The sequence below is a fragment of the Doryrhamphus excisus genome, chromosome 4 (assembly GCF_030265055.1).
Source record: "Doryrhamphus excisus isolate RoL2022-K1 chromosome 4, RoL_Dexc_1.0, whole genome shotgun sequence".
Lineage (NCBI taxonomy): Eukaryota > Metazoa > Chordata > Actinopteri > Syngnathiformes > Syngnathidae > Doryrhamphus > Doryrhamphus excisus.
The window spans coordinates 6094775-6116070 of NC_080469.1; the positions used below are offsets into that span (position 1 = coordinate 6094775).

General features: G+C 43.8%; 1 protein-coding gene across 5 annotated transcripts in view; it reads right to left on the minus strand.

The window, feature by feature from the left end:
• The window catches only part of ncor2 (nuclear receptor corepressor 2), a 102328-nt gene that overhangs the window by 7937 nt on the left and 73095 nt on the right, over window positions 1-21296 (minus strand). For 2 of the 5 annotated variants that reach the window (XM_058071588.1, XM_058071587.1), the window contains 23 exons: window positions 18002-18162; window positions 16925-16987; window positions 12508-12650; window positions 12266-12404; window positions 10827-11253; window positions 10578-10698; window positions 10022-10292; window positions 9322-9486; window positions 9034-9170; window positions 8819-8918; window positions 7676-7783; window positions 6909-7000; window positions 5187-5337; window positions 4925-5065; window positions 4725-4817; window positions 4298-4515; window positions 3875-4220; window positions 3248-3448; window positions 2542-2790; window positions 2018-2170; window positions 1732-1944; window positions 1476-1653; window positions 895-1385 (listed from right to left, as the gene is read on the minus strand). In XM_058071588.1, coding sequence (XP_057927571.1) covers window positions 895-1385; window positions 1476-1653; window positions 1732-1944; window positions 2018-2170; window positions 2542-2790; window positions 3248-3448; window positions 3875-4220; window positions 4298-4515; window positions 4725-4817; window positions 4925-5065; window positions 5187-5337; window positions 6909-7000; window positions 7676-7783; window positions 8819-8918; window positions 9034-9170; window positions 9322-9486; window positions 10022-10292; window positions 10578-10698; window positions 10827-11253; window positions 12266-12404; window positions 12508-12650; window positions 16925-16987; window positions 18002-18162 — 4361 coding nt within the window. The remainder of the gene's footprint in view (window positions 1-894; window positions 1386-1475; window positions 1654-1731; window positions 1945-2017; window positions 2171-2541; window positions 2791-3247; window positions 3449-3874; window positions 4221-4297; window positions 4516-4724; window positions 4818-4924; window positions 5066-5186; window positions 5338-6908; window positions 7001-7675; window positions 7784-8818; window positions 8919-9033; window positions 9171-9321; window positions 9487-10021; window positions 10293-10577; window positions 10699-10826; window positions 11254-12265; window positions 12405-12507; window positions 12651-16924; window positions 16988-18001; window positions 18163-21296) is intronic. The other 3 variants (XM_058071590.1, XM_058071592.1, XM_058071591.1) reach the window with 3 other exon arrangements.

The window sequence follows — 21296 nt, forward strand, 5'->3', positions numbered from 1 at the left end:
TGTGTGTGTGTGTGCGTGGGGTTGGTGGGGGGAGGAGCTCAGCATAAATTATGATGCCATAAAAAAGGAGCATGCAAAGATCTGGAGGGCAGGAAGGTGTAGTACCCCGTCTCCCTCTGAAAGGCTGAAAGTCTCCTGATTGACTCACAAGGTGTGACAACAGGAGACAACAGTTTGGTGGTTGGCACAGCTTTCAGCACATCCTTTTACTGTCACTGACTATGATTTAAAGTGATGGCATTTGATTCTAAGGACAAATCTATAGGGCTCTTTAGTCACATGTCGTTGTCTTTTTCCTGATTACCTGTTTACCATGTAAAATATGTTAACCCTTAACTGTAATAAGTACAAAACACATAAGTTGAAGTGACTTAAATATAGCCATTAGCACACATTAAATATTGCTAGATTGTGTTGAAAGTGAGCAGCCAAGAGGGAGGGAGGAGGGGTGCCACGTGTAAATTTTCAATAAATTTTTGACGCGAAGAAAATTAAAACAAATGAAGTGAAGCAATCACTTAATGTGTGATCGGCTATGTCGAGTGGAAATTAGATACCTTAAAGGACACCTGGGATATTGCTCTTCGTCAATGAAAATCAAATGTGTCAAATGTTTCTGTCTTTGTATCAGTTGTTATTCAAACTCCTCATTTCATCTTAGCCAAGTCAGTTGAGTATACATAGGCGAGTGGTCTGTTGTTTCTAGAGGGCACCCTTGGTGGTCTTTAAGTATTTAAACAAAAGAATTGAACAGAAATTACAGCAATTAAAGGAAAAAAAAATTAAATGAATTGGGCTGATTTGATAATGCCAACCACCACAGCGTGCAAGAGGCCACAGACGGACGGGGAGGGTCTGGGTGATAACAGGACCCTAGGATCCACAGCATCTTACCATCAGTGGTGCTGCTGGCAACAAGCGAGCCCGTCTCTGGCATCCCCGTTTCACAAGAAATTTGACGCATAATAATCGCGTTTATGAAGTTGGCCGCAGTCATGGTGGTCTTACCGAGTACTCTGAGCTCTTGTTCCTGAATGGACATCGGTTTGTTTTGAGTCTTTTCCCTACTAGGTGTACCACTCTCTCCACGGCCAGGGGGGTTATCCGACTGGGGAGGCAGCAGGTGTGGTGGCCGGCCTGAAACCGAGGAATAAGGCCCTGGGTATATTCCTCCTTGGCTGGGGCTGGAAAGCTTGGGGTCTGACTTGCTAGACAGCCCGTGCTGGTCTTGGACTTGCTTGGGTAGACCGCCCCTGTTTTTGCCTCCATCACGCTCTTTGGCTATGCTAGAGTCCAAGGCAGGTGCATAGGCCTCAGGGGGCAAACCAGTCCTTTGCAGATGACCATGGTAACCTTGGTAACGGGATGGTCCTGAGGATATGGCTCTGATCAGACCCAAAAAAAAAAAGAGTGCTTGTGAAAATTCTGTCCACCTTTACTACATTCCTGTAGAGAAGAATTAAACATCAGTTTACCGTAAGACAGATGAGCCGGAGTGTTCGGCAGAAAGGCTCTTGCTTCCGGTATTATGGAGGACACTTGGCCTCTGCTGCACATTCTCCTGGGTGCGAGGGGACACTGGGGAATGCTGGTGGCTGTATGGCTGGGAAGAAGGTCTCACACTACTACTACTTGCCAAGCTGTGCTCGGTACCTAAGGCACAAAAATGTAAATCACATTGGGTTCACCTGTATGTCTGTTCCAGATGTGAACCTAAGATCGGCTCCATACCTGGTCGCCAAATGGGGGCATGCTCAACATTTGCGCCACTCTTTTCTCTGTCGCGTTCTCTGTCACGGTCCCTTTCACGGTCTCTCTCTCGTTCTCTCTCCCGATCCCGTTCGCGCTCACGGTCTCTCTCCCGATCTCTGTCTCGATCACGTTCTCGTTCACGTTCTGAGGAGGAGGAAGTGCCTTGCATCTTGCTCATGTGTGAGGAGCCAACTGTGCAGAAAAAGCAGCATTGTAATGTCAACAATTTTATATTTTGTGTTTATTGGTAAAGCTCTCATCATACCGGGTGAGATTGGGGGAGTAGTGTAAGGCCTGCCAGGGAAGGTGTTGCTTCCCCCTGGGATGTAGGTGATGCGATCCATTGGGGAGCTGGTTGTCCCTGCAGAGGGAGGGACCAGGACAGGTAAGTGTGGCACCTGAGATAGATCGATGATTCCTATAGGGAAAAAAAGAGGAGGAGGGTAAAACAAATTCTAATGGTGAATAACCATGTAATTATATTGGATTTTAGCTGGATTAATTTGTGACAACAAGCTACAAATTCCTTATTATTTAAAATACTTGGTGAACAATAAGATAATTAAACCTGTGTGTCAATATGCGTGCTAAATCTGTAAAATCTCTGGAGGAGAATGTTTGTAATACCACATGTAGCACACATTCAGTATCTTATGAACACTTCTCTAGAGCTGCAAGTTCAAGCAGATGATACACCAAGAATGCGTGACATTAAGGCTTTTAATGATGCTTAACATGCATTCTTTCAAAAAAAGACAACTACAACTGATATAATGATAGTGGTCTCACCACGAGGGGCTGCAGAGTAAGGCAGAGGAAGGGGTTGGTCTCGTGGAGTAAGGCCCCTTAGCATGTCTGAGCGCTGGGCAGCCATTGCAGCCGCTGCAGGCCACTGGTGCATTTGCTGAGACGTTATGTAGTCATTGAGCAATGTCTGGCGGTTCTCGAGGGCTGCTGTGTCTGGAAAGCCCCGGATGAGGTAGGGATAGGGATGAGGGTATGCCGGGTTGGGGGCCAGATGGCGAGGCAAGTAATACGCTGTATGGAGGAGAGGAAAATGGAAGGGGTTTAATTTACTTTGAACATGCATACAAGTTGCATTGGAATACATCACATAGTACATTCCACAGTTCTTCTACATGTCCAAAAAGGAGTAGGAAGATACAAAGCTTATTTAATCCTACTGTTTCACATCAATTACGATATATTGGTTTACTTCTTGTACCAAATTTAAATACAAAGGAAACTGATACAGCTGTATAACAATGTTGTGGATCAGGAGTCAAGGTTTCTAATCACTTTAAATAAATAATGAAGTCATGACATAAATACATAAAATGCTCATCATACAGGTCTAAAAATCATAATTTCAACAATTGTGTATTATGCAAAATATTATCATCTCTTTGATGATGGGCAATCCCCCCCTACCTCCTCTGCCAACACACTCAGTTTAATAACAAATAGAACATTTCAACTGTTTTTGCGACTGTACCTGGATCAATGGGGATGCCACGGGACAAAGCTGTAGGATCAAAGGCTAAAGGAATTTGCCGATACACATCAGCTCCAAGGCCCTGCAAAAGACGCTCATAGGTCTGTTGATCAGGAACCCCCGGGAGAGGGGATTTGGTCGCACTCATCTCTCTCGGGGTTGGTGTGGCTTTACGCTCCTGAGGTTCTTTCTTACTGGATCCTGGAGACAAAAAAACAGACTTTATAATTGGTGTTGAACATTTAAAATTGTTATTCAACAAAAAATACGTTTGAGGATATAGCAGAAAATTTTAATATTAATCCATAATCAATACAATCTAACCATAAAAAAGTAAAACCCCCTTTCTCACAGTGTTAAATATAAAAAAAAAATACTACTGCATCTCAGTTTCTTGGATCTTCCTTTCTACCTTGGCCTATGCTCAACTCCTCCATAAGTGTTAACTTACATTGGGCAAAATAAGCATTTGATCGACTTTGATTGACTCTGAATCCTTGCAGGCATTTCAGGATCCCAACCCAATACCTATTTTCCCCAATGTAATTTTTGTGTAATACTTCATAAACACATCGATGAAAATATACCCAGAGAGATAAATGAAAGATAAAAAAACTACAAACTAACCATCATGTTGCCTCTGACTTGACTCCCTGGACAGAGGGGAGCCGCGATGTGACGGCCCAGGGTAAGGGGTCCTTAAAGTGCCTTTGTCCTCGTAGCCAACAGGGCTATGATGGGCCTTGCTTCCCTGTTCTGACCCAAGTGTAAGGGGAGAAGAACGGGATATTGGGCTAGTGGTGCTGACGACTGCACTGGGACGTCCTTTGGGTGCCTCTTCATAGCGTCCCCTCTCAGCCCGCATCTCCAGGTGAGGGGTTGTATTATGGAAGGAACGTGGTGAACTGGCGATGATGGAACGGACATCATGTCGTTTACCTGAGCCAGCAGCCTCCTGTTTCATGGGAGTTCCCTGAAGGAAATAAAACAGGAATATTTAAAACAGGCATTTGAAAAAAGACCAATAAGAATAAGAAAGCATGTTTGTACCGGTGTTATAATGCCCTCCTTGCCAGTCTGTCTGAGTTCCTCTCTTGGAATGAGGTGGATGGAGCGCCCAGCCTCCTTTACTGTGGGCACCATGGCCTCTCTGCCCTTCAGTGGGTCAGTCAGGGAACTGCCTCCACGTGGCGGAGAGCTCTCTCTTTTCATCTGCTTGGCCTCTCTCCTCAGATAGCTGTCCTGAGGGTCCAGATGCCGCGGTATACCTGACACCAGGAGGATATATGATTTGAAAAGCGAATATGTAGCCTGGGCAAAATATCACATTATTGTTCATTCATAAAAGAGCACAGTGATATTAAGCATTAACTAAAATTTGTCTGGACCTGCATGATGGCTTTTCTTGAGAACATGTTCAAATAGTAAAATAAGAGTGAATTGGTGGTTTGAGTTCCTATGTTTACTAATATTTTACCTTGTGAAATTGAGCCACGTATGTGATGAGAATCTTTATAAGGTGTGTGGTGTGGACTGTCCCGGTCATGAGGCATCGCTCGACCAATAAGACCTGAGATACAGGTTGGGGGAAATGCCAAAGTTATTTTTTATTAATACAGTAATTGTGGGGGGGGGGGGGGGGGGGGGGGGGGGGGCAAGATCAGATCTGGCAGCTACCTTCACAGTTGGAAGCAGACAAGGAATCCCTCATAGGCAGACCTCGGGAGATTCCTCCCTCCATGACATCATAAGGACGCTTTAGGCCAAGAATTTCACCAGAGCCTCTACCATCGTCTTTAGATGTTTGAGAAACTGGACCTGCACATTCCAAAGATAAATCACAATGTTATTTTTACATACTTACAACAATAAATCATATCATTTGCACAGCCATTGCTGGGCTTGTGCAAATTGACGAAATGTGACCTGACATACTCACGGTCATATGTGAGGATGTGCCCACTTATTCCCTCATAGACCACATGACCTTTGGATAGTGTGTCATCCCGCTCCCTCTCTGTCCGGCTCGCACTATCCTCTGTGATTAAACGGGTTATGGTTCCCTTATACAGCACGTCAGCCGGTGTCCCCTGCAGCCACAGTGACAAAGCATAAATAACATGAATCCACATGAAGGTACATCAAAAATAAACCCCACATTCTGGGGATTTCGCAGGCCAAGCACAAAGAGCAAGTTCTTGAGCCCCCTTCTGAATAACGTTGCTGGAGGAAGTACATTACGGAACTACAGCCATTCAAAACTTAGGAAGCCCCTCTTTCTAATGGTCACTGACTCATTGCATGAAGATGCTTGATAACCAAAGCAATGCGTCATAAAATTCGTTCATTCTTTTTGAACCCTGTTGATTTTTACACTGGTATCCATAACATTTTTGAAAAACATGAGGCTTAAGAGGACTGATTTGGCATTGTTCAGTTCTGTTCACATGCATCGCATTACCAATATTCCAAATTAAGGTCATATTTCTACAGAGCTTAGTGAACAGATCCACATAGGGATGGGTACACGGTTGTGCTTGAGATCAGGTTTCATGGTTTTTAATTACATCACCCAAGTTATGGATTCAGAGTTCAGGACTTATCAGCTTCCTCATATACTTTACACAGAAATCCATCTATGAAGCAAAGCAAACCATCTGCTGCACGAGAACAGATTATGCACCGCTCACCTTTCCTTTCTAATCTGTCTGCACAGAATGTAGCGTCTTTCAATACTCATTCGCTTTTATGGGCCAGTTGGCTATCATACTGTATTACAGTGGCTAGGTTAGAATTAATGGGACCAGGCAGAGCACACTGTGTACTTGTTGCTAGGGTGACTGGGGTCATCGGGGCTGTGGTTATGTCACAGCAACTGGGAAATCCAGTAGCCACAGCACTGGGTCTGCCTCATAACCTCTTCACTACACTTTCCTGTCCTCCATCCCGAGTACATAGGTGGTTTGTTGGAAAAGTTCCAGGACTTCCAATGTTGATCACATTTTATGATATGAGGGGTATCATCCACTGAGTTCTTGGCACAGGGCCAAATAATCAGACAGGGTTCTCTACAGAGAGATCCTGCAGCATTTGATTCGTTCAGTGCACTCGGAGAAGCGGTGGCAGGACAGCTTATGGCTGCTTCACCATAACAACACGCCTGCTCAAAATGCCTTAAGCATCTGACAGTTTTTGGCAGAGAAGAACATTGCCGCACTCGAGCAACCTCCCTACGCACCCAACCTGGCTCTGTGTGATTTTTTTCGTCTTTCCCCAAGCTCAAGGGAGTCATCAAAGGAAGGATCCAGAAACAATCCTTCCAAGAGTGTATTAAGGTGTGGCAGAGAGGCTGGGAAAGTGTGTTACACTCCGCAGGATACTTCCAAAGGGAAATTACAATTTTTGGATTTGGATTTAACATGTTAAAATCTTTTGTGACACTAGTCCCGGAACTGTCGCACACCATGGAAATCACAACCAACTAACACTAATGCTAATGTTGTTGGTTTTCAAGGCTTTGAAAGGAACGACAGAACAATCCTCCTGTTCATTAGTCTATACGTACAGTATATGTTGATGTCATGGTAATGCTTGTTGTATGTAAACTGTATACTGAATAGAGAACAATTCGAAGGACAACACAACCATTTTCTACGCTTACCTGAGTGATGGAACCCCCTCGGTAAGAGACAGAGGAATCGGGATGCATTCTGGTCCCTGGGATACCCTTAGTGATACTACCACCCTGGACAGCTAGAAAGTAAGGCAAGAAGCAAATACAGAACATCAGCCAAAGTAGAGTATAATTTGCCTTCATTCAATAATAATTATTTTAAATGGGACCTAATATGCTTTTTCCACTTTTCTGACCTATAAATGTTGTATTGTCGTGCTACACAAAGCCCACGTTTCAGATAATGAGGTTTGTTAATTTGGAAGTGAGCACTGGAAAAAGTTTGGGATGGCTCTGAACGCTTCGTTTCAGAGAGTTTTTTTTTCTAACACCAGCTGCCTCTGACGTCAAAGAGAACCGGACTTCCTGATGAGGGTGTGCCAGGATTTCATTCTCCTATCCGACAAAATTAGAAAGTGGGGCTTGGCAGTAGCCCGTAAGTAGTCCGTAACGCTTGAAAGTGTGACCAATCAACAGGTCGTTTTGGACATCCAAGGAAATACAGCTGGAATAGTTGCAGATTCTGGAAGATCTAGAAAGCTTTCTGTGCGGATTATCGTGTGTAGCTGCACTGTAGAAATCCATAACTCGATACAAAAGGGCAGAAAATGTGCATAATCGGTCGCCTTTAAGACAAACAATAGAGAAATGCCCATTGGCTACAAGCATCAGTATTTTATTGTGTATGTTGCATTAAAAAGAATAAAGGAATTGGGTCATTCAAAAAGATAGAAATATAAATGTCTACCACATACCTCTTCCAGTACCATCGTGAGCCGTGCCTTGGGTAGATGGGTTGTCAGCTTGTAAGGAAGAGCTGCGGGGTGATAACTGTTCTTGTTTCACCACAGGGAATGGACCGCCTGTAAAGTATTTGGGAGAATCACCAGAGAGTCATGAAGTCATGAAATTCAAATTTATTGTGGTCCAAAAAGTGGTCAGAGAGATCTGTTTAGACTAGGGGTCTGCAAACGTTACCATCAAGGGCCATTTTGTCTCCTCTTCAAATAAAGAAAAATATTCTGGAGCCGCAAAATATTACACAGCTTACAAACATTTTTTTTTATTGTACCTTTTCCAGTAACAGATTCAACTAACTAAGTGCAGAGGCCGACTTTAAAATAATTTAAACACTATAGGCCTTTTTGAGTCTTTCCTGTATTTGTGTAAAATTAAAACACCACAGCAAACTTTAACCTTAAAAAGCCCATTATAGTTCACATACCTGTAAATCACTGTGGTCTGCATGGCATTGTTTATATCACTTGACTCATCACAGGCAATTGAATATGCTTGCACTGAATTAATCAATCATCAATTTACCTACTGGTGATGTTTGTTGCCATTCTCTTGGTCCTATCCTTGACTGTCATCACAGAGAGATGTATAGTATTTAATTTATTTAGAATAATTTCCTGCTTATGTTTTAATTTGGAGAATAGATGCCCTGATATTTTTATGAACGACTCTTTCATGTATTTTCCATCTGTGAACGACTTCCCCAACCTCACGATCTCTTGTGAAACCATAGCAGCTGTAGTTGAGTTTGGAGCGTTTACCCACTTGTTGAAAGCATGTTTGCTCAGGGTGGAATTGATTAAAACAGACCGGAAATCCAAGGAAATACAGCTGCAGATTCTGGAAGATCTAGAAAGTTTTCTGTGCGAGTTATTGTATGCAGCAGGAGTCCACAATGTAATACAAAAGGCCGAAAAATTTGCACAATAGGTCCCCTTTAAATAAAATCCCCAAGCTCAACGAAGGTAGCCACAACAAGAAGACTCGTATGCGGCTATGTCTGTGGGTAGCTGGCCCCTGGTTTAAACAATCCTTATTTAAGGAGGAGATAACCCAGAGAGCAAAACCAAAACTGAATTAGATTGTCCAAATGTCCTCACCAACTTTCCTCTGATCCATCCAAGACAAGCTCATTTGAGCAGAAGGCATTTTCCCATGTTCGAATCCATGAGCTGGGCTGTGCAACTGTACCGGAGTCCCCTGGAGGAGCATTGATTTAATTGATAGTCTAGTCTGCCATACAATTCCAGAACTTCGACTTATCCTAATTGAATAAATCCTACACTTCAATGCTACCAAATGTGTTCTATTATACCTGTGTAATGGAACCGCCTGGCTTGGTTGAAGAAATAAGAGGGGGTGGTTCTGGCATAATGAGGGGTCTGACGGCTGCTTGCCTGCCACTATCCTGTGGCATACCAGGAAGTCCTGGGTGGCCAGATTGCTGAAACGCTGACAGGCAGAAGAAATTATGTGCCGATGACCGGAAATCACTATGACATGCAGTATAGTACAGTTAAGGGCATGGCAACTGCAATGCAACACAATACCGTGTATACGGCTTATAACACTAACCAAGAGGACTTAAAAGGATTGCCCTTACAGTTAAACTGGAGCAGGTGCTGGTCATGACTGATCTTGGTCATGTCTCGTGGGGACATGGGGAATGGGGACAGAGTTGGTCGACCCAAGTTGGAGGACCTCATGTCGTCTGGACCCAATGTGGGTCTCTTGACCTCACCATGTGAGGAGAAAGCCTGCAACTTGTCTGCAAAGGCAACACAACATATAAGCGATCCAGACCACAAGTTAGACATCAATCATGCATTGTTGTTTTCTGTAAAGATATTTTAAGACTCTCTTTTCTTAACATATAGCGAAGTTGGTGTATTGGAGCTTTTATTATTGGGCTTTGAACGACATGACTGCTCTATGTTACTCACATCCAACAACATCACAGTGATCTAATGTATTGTATCAGCCTATATTCTCTTCTGGGTCAGTGGGGATACCATATCATTTATCAGTTCTCTCTCCACCAGTGTCCCAGAAACACACATTGTACACTAAACACAGCCTCAAGGTCGGAAGCAAACTCTGGAAAATTAGTTCAAACACTATTAAAAACTGCTTAATAAGCCTATTAGATTTATGCCTGCTAATACTGACATCTCTTGCAAATTAGTCTGTCTTACAAAGAAATTCATTCATTTTCATTGTGTTCGGCAAAACACTACACACGGCTCAGCAACATAAAAGGAAAACATGAATTATCCAGTAGGCAATAAAAGAGTGGTGCGTACCATCCTTGTCACCGATGGAGGGGCTGCGTGGGCGGATGCGAGGGCTGCTGCTATGAGGAGCCTCCCTCTCTCTTTCTGTTTGTTGAGTGTAAGGCTGCTGCATGCCTGGCTGGCCTGAAAGTTGCTGCTGCTGCTGTTGTTGTCTGACCTCCTGAGACGACTCCCCATGAGCCATGGTGATCTGCTGCTGATACAGTGCCAGAGCGTGGGGGGGCAGCACAGCCTTGGCACCCCCACTCCGCTGACTGCCTTGGACTGATGCTTCTGGTACCTACACAGAGGATGAGAGAGAATAAAGTGGGTTATGTAATGAAGGCACTTTCGCAAAATATTTATTATATGCCTCCTTTAAATATTTTAAATGTTCTGATAACCATAGTGGTTTATTAATTGTTACACTTACACTTAAGAGTAGACTTTTAAAGCACAGTGCATTTTCCATTTTCTGTAGGGTTAACTGACTAGAAATGCTTACCTGTTTGATATCATGTGACAAGACAAATTTGAAATAGATATCGAGCACAAAAACAGGCAAGGGATTTAACTTTGGACTCACAATAGGCGGTATGGCCGCAGCACGCTGTTTGAGTTGTTTAAGGTCCATGGGCTTCTGCAAAGGGGATGCTATCACTCCATCATGGGCGTAGTTCAATAGGCTTGGACGGGGAGAAGTCATTCTACGAAAATATTAAAGGTTATTAAAAAGTCGAATGAGGAGAATGAGGACACATTTCATCCCAATTTAGTGCAATAGATGGAAAATCACAAATACGCTGAAAGCATTCTAAAAACCAAGTGTTTTCACCTGTTCTTTTCTGTGTTGTCTGTCTCTTCCACTTCATCAGCACTGCAAGTGGCACTGGAGTCACTGTCACCATGGGAGCATGCTTTGGTCCCATGGTCCTTCTTGGAGCTCTTTGGACAGTTTTTGACATCCTCAGTCTCTGCTGAAGAAGGTTTTTTGTCTGTGGCATCAGTGCTTGGTGATGGTTTGTTCTGCCCCTTGTCTGGCTCTCCTGTTTCAGTTTTTATCTCCTGCTTGATGGACACCTCTGCATCTTCTTTTACAGGAGGCTTCACATCCCCAGGCTGCCCTGTGTCTGATCCAGAGGTCTCTTTATCCCCTGCATTGGAGCTGGTCTTCGACTTCGATCCCTCTTCCTTGGCCTTTGTGTCGTCAGCTGAATGTGGTGACGGTAAGCTCTCTGTGTCTGAGCTGTTGTTGGCACCACCTATCAAAATGCAGAGCAAGACACTGGTCAGAGGGAGTCATATTGAATTTCTTCAAATAGTGGCCTCCATTCCAATTAATGACATGTTCTGATGTCCTCCAAGCAGCACACCTCAAACAGACACATACTTAAAAATAAAAATTAAAAAATAACAGGTAGTATACCACTAAATGCCTGTAATTAACATTTAGGGCTGTGTGGTATTTTTAAAGTATGGATATTAATTTTAAACACGATATCAAAAACAAGCACATTGTTCGTATCGATATAGACTGGATTTGATGCAGAGGTCTCATGTTTCAAGATGGCGCCGCTCTAGTGCAAACTAGTTACGGCATCTCCGTATTTTCTGCTGCGTTGTTAGTGTTTAATAGTGCTTTATTTTTTACTTGCGTATTGTTTTTTGTACTATATCAACCCCTTAAGCATGTATACGGCTATGGATGTTTTTACGTTTGCCGCTTGCCACTTGCTCCATTGTTTACACTCTGGAGCACCTACGCTGAGCGATCAGAGATTCCCGCGGAGATACGGAGGAGGAGAGGCTGCATAGTGGGAGTGAACAGCAAAAAAGAAAAATATATCGATATTCAACATAAATATATTGTGATATGTTTTGGTCCATATCGCCTAGCCCTATTTATTAACATTGCTATGAAATCCCATCCACACTTGTAGCTATAGATGTTGACGTACAAAGCCCACACAAGACATGGAATCTGTAAAGCTGAAAGAAAAAGTGCTACTGCAGAAGGGAACAAAAACTGCTAAAAGAAATCATCACAGAACCAAAAGAAGATTATGGAATGGAGTTAACAAAAGAAGCATCTGCTTCTGCAGACAAATAGAGAGCACAAAAAAAGCAGAGTGGAAAAATGAGTCAAGGTTAGCAAGCGCTTGGATAGGAAGCTTTTAATAAAGATTCAGTAAATGGCCATAAAATAATAATATATGTATAAGACAATATAGCATTATTATTTGAGGTTAGTGAGCCGTGTAGATTGCACTGTACCTTCACCATCTTCAGGTGCCTCTTCTTCATTGCCACTTGCCCCTGAGCCCTCAATCTCCTCCTCCTCTGCTGTGAACTGGGCAGTGGCTCCTTCATTTTGAAGTGCTTTGCCCCTGCGTCGAGCCTTTCGTTCCTTCTCCTAGGTTAATTACATAAAAAAAATATCAACATTTAGTGACACACACAAAGTAATAAAGTTACTTGTGATCGCCGAGAAAATGTCACACTTTTCTTGTGCTTACCGATTTCATTTTATGTTGCTGCAAAATTTCATCCAGTTTTTGCCTTTTCTTGTAGTTGAAATAGAAGTTCTTACACTGCGACACCGTTTTTGATCCCACCATCTTGGCAATGGCAGACCAGTTCCTACCATATTGGAGAAGACCTGAAATAAAAAAGATAGTGTTTTCATTGTAATGTAACGTCTGTCACCACTCTAACGGTTGGAAAAAGGTATTTCAAATTTCACTGTAAGCATATTGGACATTTAAATGTATGCATAGCTATACAACTCAAAGCAAAGCACCTTAAAAAATAATTTGCAATGAATTAACAGCGTAACATTTTTAACTCTAAGTGTCAGTCCTTGTATCACGACTGTAGGATAGCATGTGAGCTAAATCCACAGAGTAACAGACAACCTGGCAAGGAGGACTATTGGCAAGCTGCCATTATCTTCCTAAATACACACAACGATAGCATTGGTAAGGGGAGTGGTAACACAGTAGCCGAACTCTCCTTCACTGAGGTCACGCTGTTATATTCTGACTAACTTTGATGTGACCCAATTCCAAGAAACCATGGTCCTTTACCCAGTCAACCACATGATTGTGCCTTACACAAGAGTCGACATGCACCCAGCAGGCCAGAGAATGACACAAAAAAGGTCATGAAATTCACATACTGTGTGTAGGTAGTCGTCAGCATGTTTGTGCAAGAGAGAGCTTAAAGACAGATAGCGTAAAAATGACTGTGGTGGTTCCCCTTCAGAGTGTGCTGTTAGCTAAAAGCAGCTCATTAACAGTGTGTGCTGTAAGAGGCTTAACCTACACCGCCCACTTGTTTCCTGTGCCAGTATGACAGGTCCTGGCAGGGCGGCCTCTCTGAGGGTTGTGGGGGTTGTTATTAACAAGCATGGAGCCAACACTTTGTGGGATAACCTTGTACAAGAGTTCAGAGGTCACTGTATCTCATTATTTAATGGAAGCAGTTTAGACAACAAGCACACAGTTGTATTAAGTTGACCCTGATATCAGCTGAAAAGCACTGGGAAAGTACTATTCACAAGGAGCAGTTGTGATAAAAGCTGGCCCCGACAGCAGTTAACAAGATAGATGATGAGGACAAAAGTCACAAGAGTGTGTGCTAGGGCACACACGATCACAAGAAGAGGACTGCTATAACAGGATTGTACAGGTATGTATATGATGATGCAAAAATCAAGGTCACGCCACTCTTTGTAATTGCTTTGTTATGATCATAAATAATCTTGATGCTATAATATACTATATACTTGATATACTTTATAAAGACGTGCAACAAAAAACCTCTGCCACATGTAAAGCAGTGCATCACATTGCAAGTGCGAGGAGACTCGTAGTATTCGCTTTACCACTGATAATACCAGAGAATATGTTGGTGAGAGACAACCTACATAAGAAAGGACGCCTACTGGAAGACTGTCACCATACACACGCTACAAAAAACTACTTTGCAATGCATTCTAAGTATTATAAAAAATAATTATGTCACTCAGAAGTAAATGTTACTTAATTATGACAAATCTATTACTAGTCTAGTCCTTGTGTGCAACTGCACAAAGCACATTCCCAAGTAGCTGAAGTTGACTCCAAGCCTAAGAGGCAGAGGAAACACGTGGAACAAACACCCAATCAGCAGCAGCAATACTAAAGCAGGTGGTTGCCTCTCAGCCAACCAAGACCCAGGAAGGCTTTAGGCTCCACCCAGAGAAAGTCCAATCAACAGCTGGTGCAGCCAGAACGTGGTTGTCACTGTGTCACATGCCTGCTACTTCAGCCGTCGTCTTGTGGCCCTGCTGGATCACACGATCAGACTGTCTGATCTCTAGGGGGACAGCCGGAATTGTTCTTCAACACCGGGCCTTCCAATCCAGAGCGCAGATAAAAACAACTCAGTTCCTCCACTCTTGCTTCCAGCTGGCTGATATTTGAGCCGGGGTCAGGTTGACATGCTCCAAAACAACACATGCTCCTGGTCGCTCCCAGTCTCTCTCCTATTCCCTGTGCCTCAGTAAGTGCAGCTCCTCTTGTACTGCGCCTCTCCACAATGGCGGTCGTCTAGGAGGACTTCCACAGGAAAGTGGGACTAGGAGGCAGTGCTATGTGCACAGACTCACTCTCTCTCTCGCTCTCTCTCTCTCGCTCACTCACTCACTCACTCACTCACTCCCCTGATCTGATCTCTTCTCTATCTCTCTTTTCCCCCTCCCTCTCTCCGTCTGCCTCTCCCTCCCCCTCCTTCACTCTGCCAGCAGGCACCACCGACCAGTGCACACACTAATGCATGAGTGAGTACACACCAACTCAGGCCCTCACGCTCTCGCTTGCTCTCTCTCTCTCTCTCCTGTTAATACTTTAGCACACAGACACAAACATACTCAGGCAGTCCAAGTGTAAACATAGAGCACACAGAGAGAGGAGGAGAGAAACAATGGAGACTGGGTAGGGATAAAGAAGTGGACAGTAAGCAAAGAGAGACGATGGGGCGGGTGGAGGGGAGGCAACAGAGTTGATGTTGATACCATGAGAAAGCATAAAGGCTTTCACATTTTTCCTGACTGACCTGCTTTTCATCTTGAATGTGACCTCTCTCTCTCCAGTCTATAATAAAACAGAGTAAGGAGAGAGAGCTGAGTGAGGGGGAGGAGACCCCTCACTTGCCAAATCTTCCGCAGCTATTGCCAACTTGGACTTGTGCCATCTCCTGAACCGAGAAGTGGACAGGGAGAGCAGCAAAGACAGCACAACAGTGGAAAAGAAAGATGATATATGGCTTCTACCTGCAGCTCCTTTACGCGGATTGTTCCAGCGAGTATAGCAGGAGCCTTTATACAGGTGCAAAGCCTTGCAGATTAGTGCACTTGCTGTACATAAAGTGCCAGTCAAGAAGTGTGCACATGCTAACACGGAACCTGGGTCAAGAGTTTAAAAAGATCTTTCTTTACAAAACATACAGTATCTTACACGCAAGCCCACCCACAAAGTTAGAGCTATAAAACAACTCTCGTCTGAACTGCAGATCTTTCTGCAGCATGGACACTGAAATTATTGTGGCCAAAACTATCCTTGAAAGCAACAAAGTCAAATGACCTCCGACATAAATGCCATTATTCAGATCTGTTTAGCTAAAGGGGATGAAAACATTAAGTGTGAGGCCAAGTAAGCCTCTTTAAAATGTACACATGTCAAGCACCTGGAAAGGAGAGCACCTTGATGAACTTGTGACTACGCTCCTGGAAGGGAGTGTGAGCTCCTTTTTACAAGTGAGAAGTAGCTGTTAGAAGTGCTGAAAAACTGCAAGACCGGCTCCTCTTCAGCTCTGGCTACTGTCACTGGGGTTCTGTGGTTACATAAGCACTTCATAGAAGTCCTGCATCCACTGAGCTGCCAGGCTAATCCTCTGGGATGGAGCACCCCACTAATCCTGCCATAGGAGAATGGAACTGAAGACATTAACCAGGATTACTACACGGTGCTGTGTTCAAGCCACGGCAGTGCCAGATATTGAAAAATAACCTTTTAGCATACAAATATGCACACATACATAATCTGGACATTGCTGTGGCCACTACACTACACAAGTGGACAGCATTACAAACGCGCCAGGAAGAGGCTCAAGTGTCGTATTCAAGCAGCCGAAAGAGAAAAGGCACTTGATCTACTGTGATTAAAAGGAAGGGCAGACTGAATTATTCACAAGCAGGACTTAAGAGTCACACACAGCCGTGACATTATAAAAACAACACTAAGCCAACAATTAAGATTTTAATCTTTTCCAAAAAATCTGTATTTGTGTTTCATTTAAAATACCTATTCAGCATTTTATCAAGATTAGATATTCAAGCCAGTGTTAAACGTCTATGGGAAATCCCTATCTATAAAATTTGAGAAATTAGAACCCGCTGAAGGTGAGAAGCCCGTTCAATCATCAACTCAGCTTGAGAATCATGTACTGTACTGCGTGCAACAAACACAATCACACAGAGTACAAGTGTGAGGACGTTGGGCACAGAATCAGCGACCTCTGTGAATCAGCCATGGGCGGCTGGGTAATTTTCTGTCCGAGATAATAAACAGGCAGGTTAATGACTGCAGCGTTTGCAGAGGTTAACTGATAAGGGACAGACTTAACAGCCACCTTGATAAGAAGACAGGCTGCCTTGACCCAGAGAAGGGAAATGGCTGTGAAGAGCAGCAGCCCCAGTTCACATTGATACAACCAGACAATTTAGCAGCACGTGTCAATTGCTGCCTCACTAACAGGAAGTCACAGCCCCATCATTTGTCTGGTTTGCTTTTGAAGAAAAAAAAAATACTTGTTGTTTGAGTGACAGCTCTATTATGCACATTAATGTTGCAATGACGTTCGTGGAAAAAAGAAAGGTTCATTGTGTATTACCTTTTTTGGCAGTTTCCATCTCTTCTTCAGTCCAGCGAGAGCTCTCATTCATCTCCAGATTGGCTGTCTCACACAACACACACACACACACGCACGCAGACACACACCCGCGCACACACACGCACAAAAAATAAGAAGGGGGAGGAGGAGGGGTGGGCAGTTGTGACAAAGTCAGTTAGGGAGTGACTGACAAGAGGAAAGAAAAGAGAAATTAGAGAAGAAGAAAAAAACAATATGAGGGGGAAGGGTACTTAGTGCTGCTTGCCAAAGAGGCACTGCTGCCTAGGTCGCTAGGAACTGTTTGTTTTAGATGGAGGAAGCAGGAAATCCAAGGAGAGAAGTCAGTTAATGATTATAGCCATAACAACTGGCTTCTCTCTCTCTGCACTGGGAATAAGCCAGAGTGACGCTGGCCCTGGCCGACACAAAGAGAAGTTGGATCTTGTAGTTTTATGTCCTCTATGTCCTGTCAAGGGCAAACTAGCCAGCTAAGCACTGATCCGAGCACGGGATCAAACAGCAGTGGAGGGAGTTATTGTGGGATTTTGTGTGAATGAACTAACATGCAGCGTGCACACACCCCATCTGATACATAACTTATCAAATAGAAATAATTTTGCAAATAGCACAGCTTGTGCTGTGCAAGGACCCTTGTGGTTTTAGAGTGAATGGGAATTTATATACATGTCTAGCTCAGTAACCTAAGCTAACAACTAACTAGTGTATTCAGTGTCACTTTAGCACAAAACAGGGTATATATAAGCTTGAAGTGAATAACTGAAGCCAAAGAATGCATCAGTGCACTCTGGTGGTATGGGTCAAGAGATCAATTCAAAGAGCATGACCATTTCAGGTCACTGATGATATCATTGCACAGATACTGTATCTGTACCTTTAAATGTGCTGAAATGTGTTTCATACATATTTAGTAAAGAATTTTTTCAAAACATTGATAATAAACATCCTGAACCTGAGTTGTTAATTGTGAATGTACAGTATAAGGTGTTTTCAACTGTTATTTTTGCATGTTCCAAGTAAAATAAATACTTGTGTTGATGTTCAACCACAGGGACTGACCAAGCTCATTGTTGACAGGCGGTGCAGTTGTCTCCTCCACTTCGCTGGTCATAGAGCGGGTGATTCGGCCCTTTCGGCGCCCCTGGCTGTTGGCTGTGCGTCGACCCTTGACAGCCACGGCGGGCTCTTTGTCCTCTGCATCCTCTCCGGAAGTTTCATCTCTATAAATTAAAAAAATTACATTTTCAAATATTGCAACCCTGCACAGGACAAACAATAAGTAATGTATGGATCAATGATATATCACAATGACTGACAGTCTGAACCTTATTGTATTGATTTCAAAGGTGCCTGATAATGGACATATGACATTATAATGTCATATGTAATATGTGACCCTGGATCACTGCATGTGAGAAAAGTCCATCATGTTCCTCACCTTTTTACTGAACCTTTGCGTTCTAAGTTTCAATAACGTCATTCATTCATTTTCTACCACTTATCCTCACAAGGGTCGCGGGGGTGCTGGAGCCTATCCCAGCTGTCGGGCGAGAGGCGGGTACACCCTGGACTGGTCGTCAGCCAATCACAGGGCACATATAGACAAACAACCATTCACACTCACATTCATACCTATGGACAATTTGGAGTCTCAAATTAACCTAGCATGTTTTTGGAACATGGGAGGAAACCGGAGTCTCCAGAGAAAACTCACGCATGCACAGGGAGAACATGCAAACTCCACACAGAGATGCCCAAGGGTGGAATCAAACTCGGGTCTCCTAGTTGTGAGGCCTGCACGCGAACCACTCGTCCGCAGTGCAGCCCTCAATACCGCCATGAACAAAAAAATGATTAACATTATTTTGTTTTCAGCCCTTCTTGGAGCACAATAGATAGGCGTGGGCAAATACAGGCCATTAGCATTAAAGTGCTCATGACAACAAAACACATGTTAATCTTATTTTTGCTGTGGGGGAAAAAACAAACAAATATTGAAACACATATTTCCTGTCTTAGATGTCTGCTGCAATATTAAAATAGAGTGAGTGATATTTACACCAGAAGTAGCCATCCCCAAAGCTGACTGTCCACACCAATTCTACCCTGTTGTTATTATCCAGTTCTGCATGAATTTACGTTGTTAGTTATATATATTTTGTAGATTATGCCCACTCAATGTGTGAAGGCTTTTGCTGAAACACATGGGAAGATCAAACTAAGCTCGCTCACATTTCCAAAAAACACCATTCGCCTCGTCAGATGCGTTGGCAAACTTTGTGGGACAAATGTGTCAATACTGACTCACAGATAGAAACAAAAAGTCAAAAACCCACAGGACCTTGGACCATGGAAAGCGTGACAAGTTGGTAGTAAGTAAATCCACATTTCTTCTGCTAATATTGTCAATAGTAGTTAGCCTAGTGTTGGTGGCTAATGCAGTGCGGATTCATAACTGATGCACTAACTACTACTACTACTGTACTACCACTACACAGCTAATGTGTGATCTGTTGTAGCGTGCAACAATAAATCCAATGGGTCATCTTTGAATGCAGCATTACACCAAATCTTAGAATAATCAAATTGTTACAAAAGACAATAAATGTCTCTCGTCTTCAGCTCTGTGCATTGTGCAAAGAGCAAGCCGAGTTGCGGCTATCACAGTAAAACATAGTAAACAAAGTCAGGTGGTACACAACACAGTGAAATACACTATATCTTACTCATCACAACACAATATTAGTGAACGTTATTAGTGAATGAATGTCGCTTTCTTCGCGTGCATTCATTGCTGTGCTTGTTTGCATACGGTGTCACCCGTAAATATTGTAGACATGAATGGCTGGAAAAACATGGATTTCTAGCCTTTCTTGCACTCGATCATTCAATTTCAGTGAGTAAATCCATATTTTTAATGTAGAAAATAGGATGGGTTTCATTGAATTTTCACTCCTATTTCATAGTTGTTTTTTTTATCTATGACAGCGGTATGACAAAAATGTTTATTAAGTGAGTACAGTACTTTCATTATGTTTTTTTGGTGTCATGAGCACTTTAATGCTATAGACACACAAAACAGCATATTCACAGCAGGTCTTTCAAAAAGCATGTCTAAAGAATGAAAATTCAAGTATCAATGCAAGATTTGGGGCAACCGACTTACAATATAATCATATATAATAATTACAGTATAATCTTGGACCTTTAAGACATATTTTCACCAAGCGCTACAATTCCTTTCAGCTTGCAACTGCACTAAATGCAATGGTAAACCCTTATCTGGCTTATGCATCTACTGCAGAGTGTGTACTTTGGATGACGATAGCTGCATCAACTCCATAAATACTATGACCTCATACAGTGTGACAGAAACTGAAAATGAATGAATAAAGGTGCAGCTTTTGACCAATAAATGGACTGCAAGGTGTTAAGCTATATTCTTTAAGTACCACATAACGGCGGTAGCTACCCAAACAACAGGCTACCAAACACTAAAATGGTCCAGATCAGTTACATTCATCACTGACAATGGAATTGTCATTGGATTTGTCGGAAAATATAAATTAGTGGTCCTGTGGCCCAGGGCTTGCTCCGGGCGGCTGGCTTGCCCGGCTCGGTTGGCCGGTAGTGCGGGGTGGGCGTGTGTGGGGCCCCGATCCTCCCTGCTGCACTGCACCACCTCACATACATGTAGGACTTTGGGGGGTGGCCTGCAACTGGTTTTGCCGGGGGCGAAGGGTTTCCTTGCGGATGCCCTTTTGTCCTCGGCATTCCTCTGGCTGGTCACCCTTCAATTTTAACCGCACCTTAGACACTCAGTTCTGGGGGGGGTCTGGGCAGGCAGGGGACCCACCATTGCTCAGCTTCCTTCCACACACACACACACACATACACATACACCACACACATAGGTCAGCCCTATGGGACAGGCCTATTTTTAATTGCACTATCTACACAATACCATCTTCACACACACAGGTGTAGCGGGCTGGACCGGAGAGCCTACTGCCTACCCCCGCGATTGGCCCGCTGGCTGCTGGGGCTTGGCGGCTCGCTCGGGGTGCCCTGGGCTGCAGGATATTTTGGTCTGGTCTGCCTGGCCTTCCTGGGGGTCCCGCTGGAACCAGCTGACGCCGGGGCTTGCCCTGGTGTCATGGTTGGCGCTACCTCCCTGGATCTGTCCTGGGTCGCGGGCGCCAACGTGCCCTTGGGGGGGGCGTTCACCGGCCTCCAGGCAGTGGGGTCCGCGCTGCTGGTGGCCTGAAGTCTACGGTGGTGGCTTGGGGTTGTTGCGCTGTGGTGGCTGCTGCGGGGACCGGGCTGTGTGTTGGGAGGGGACCTGATCCTGCTC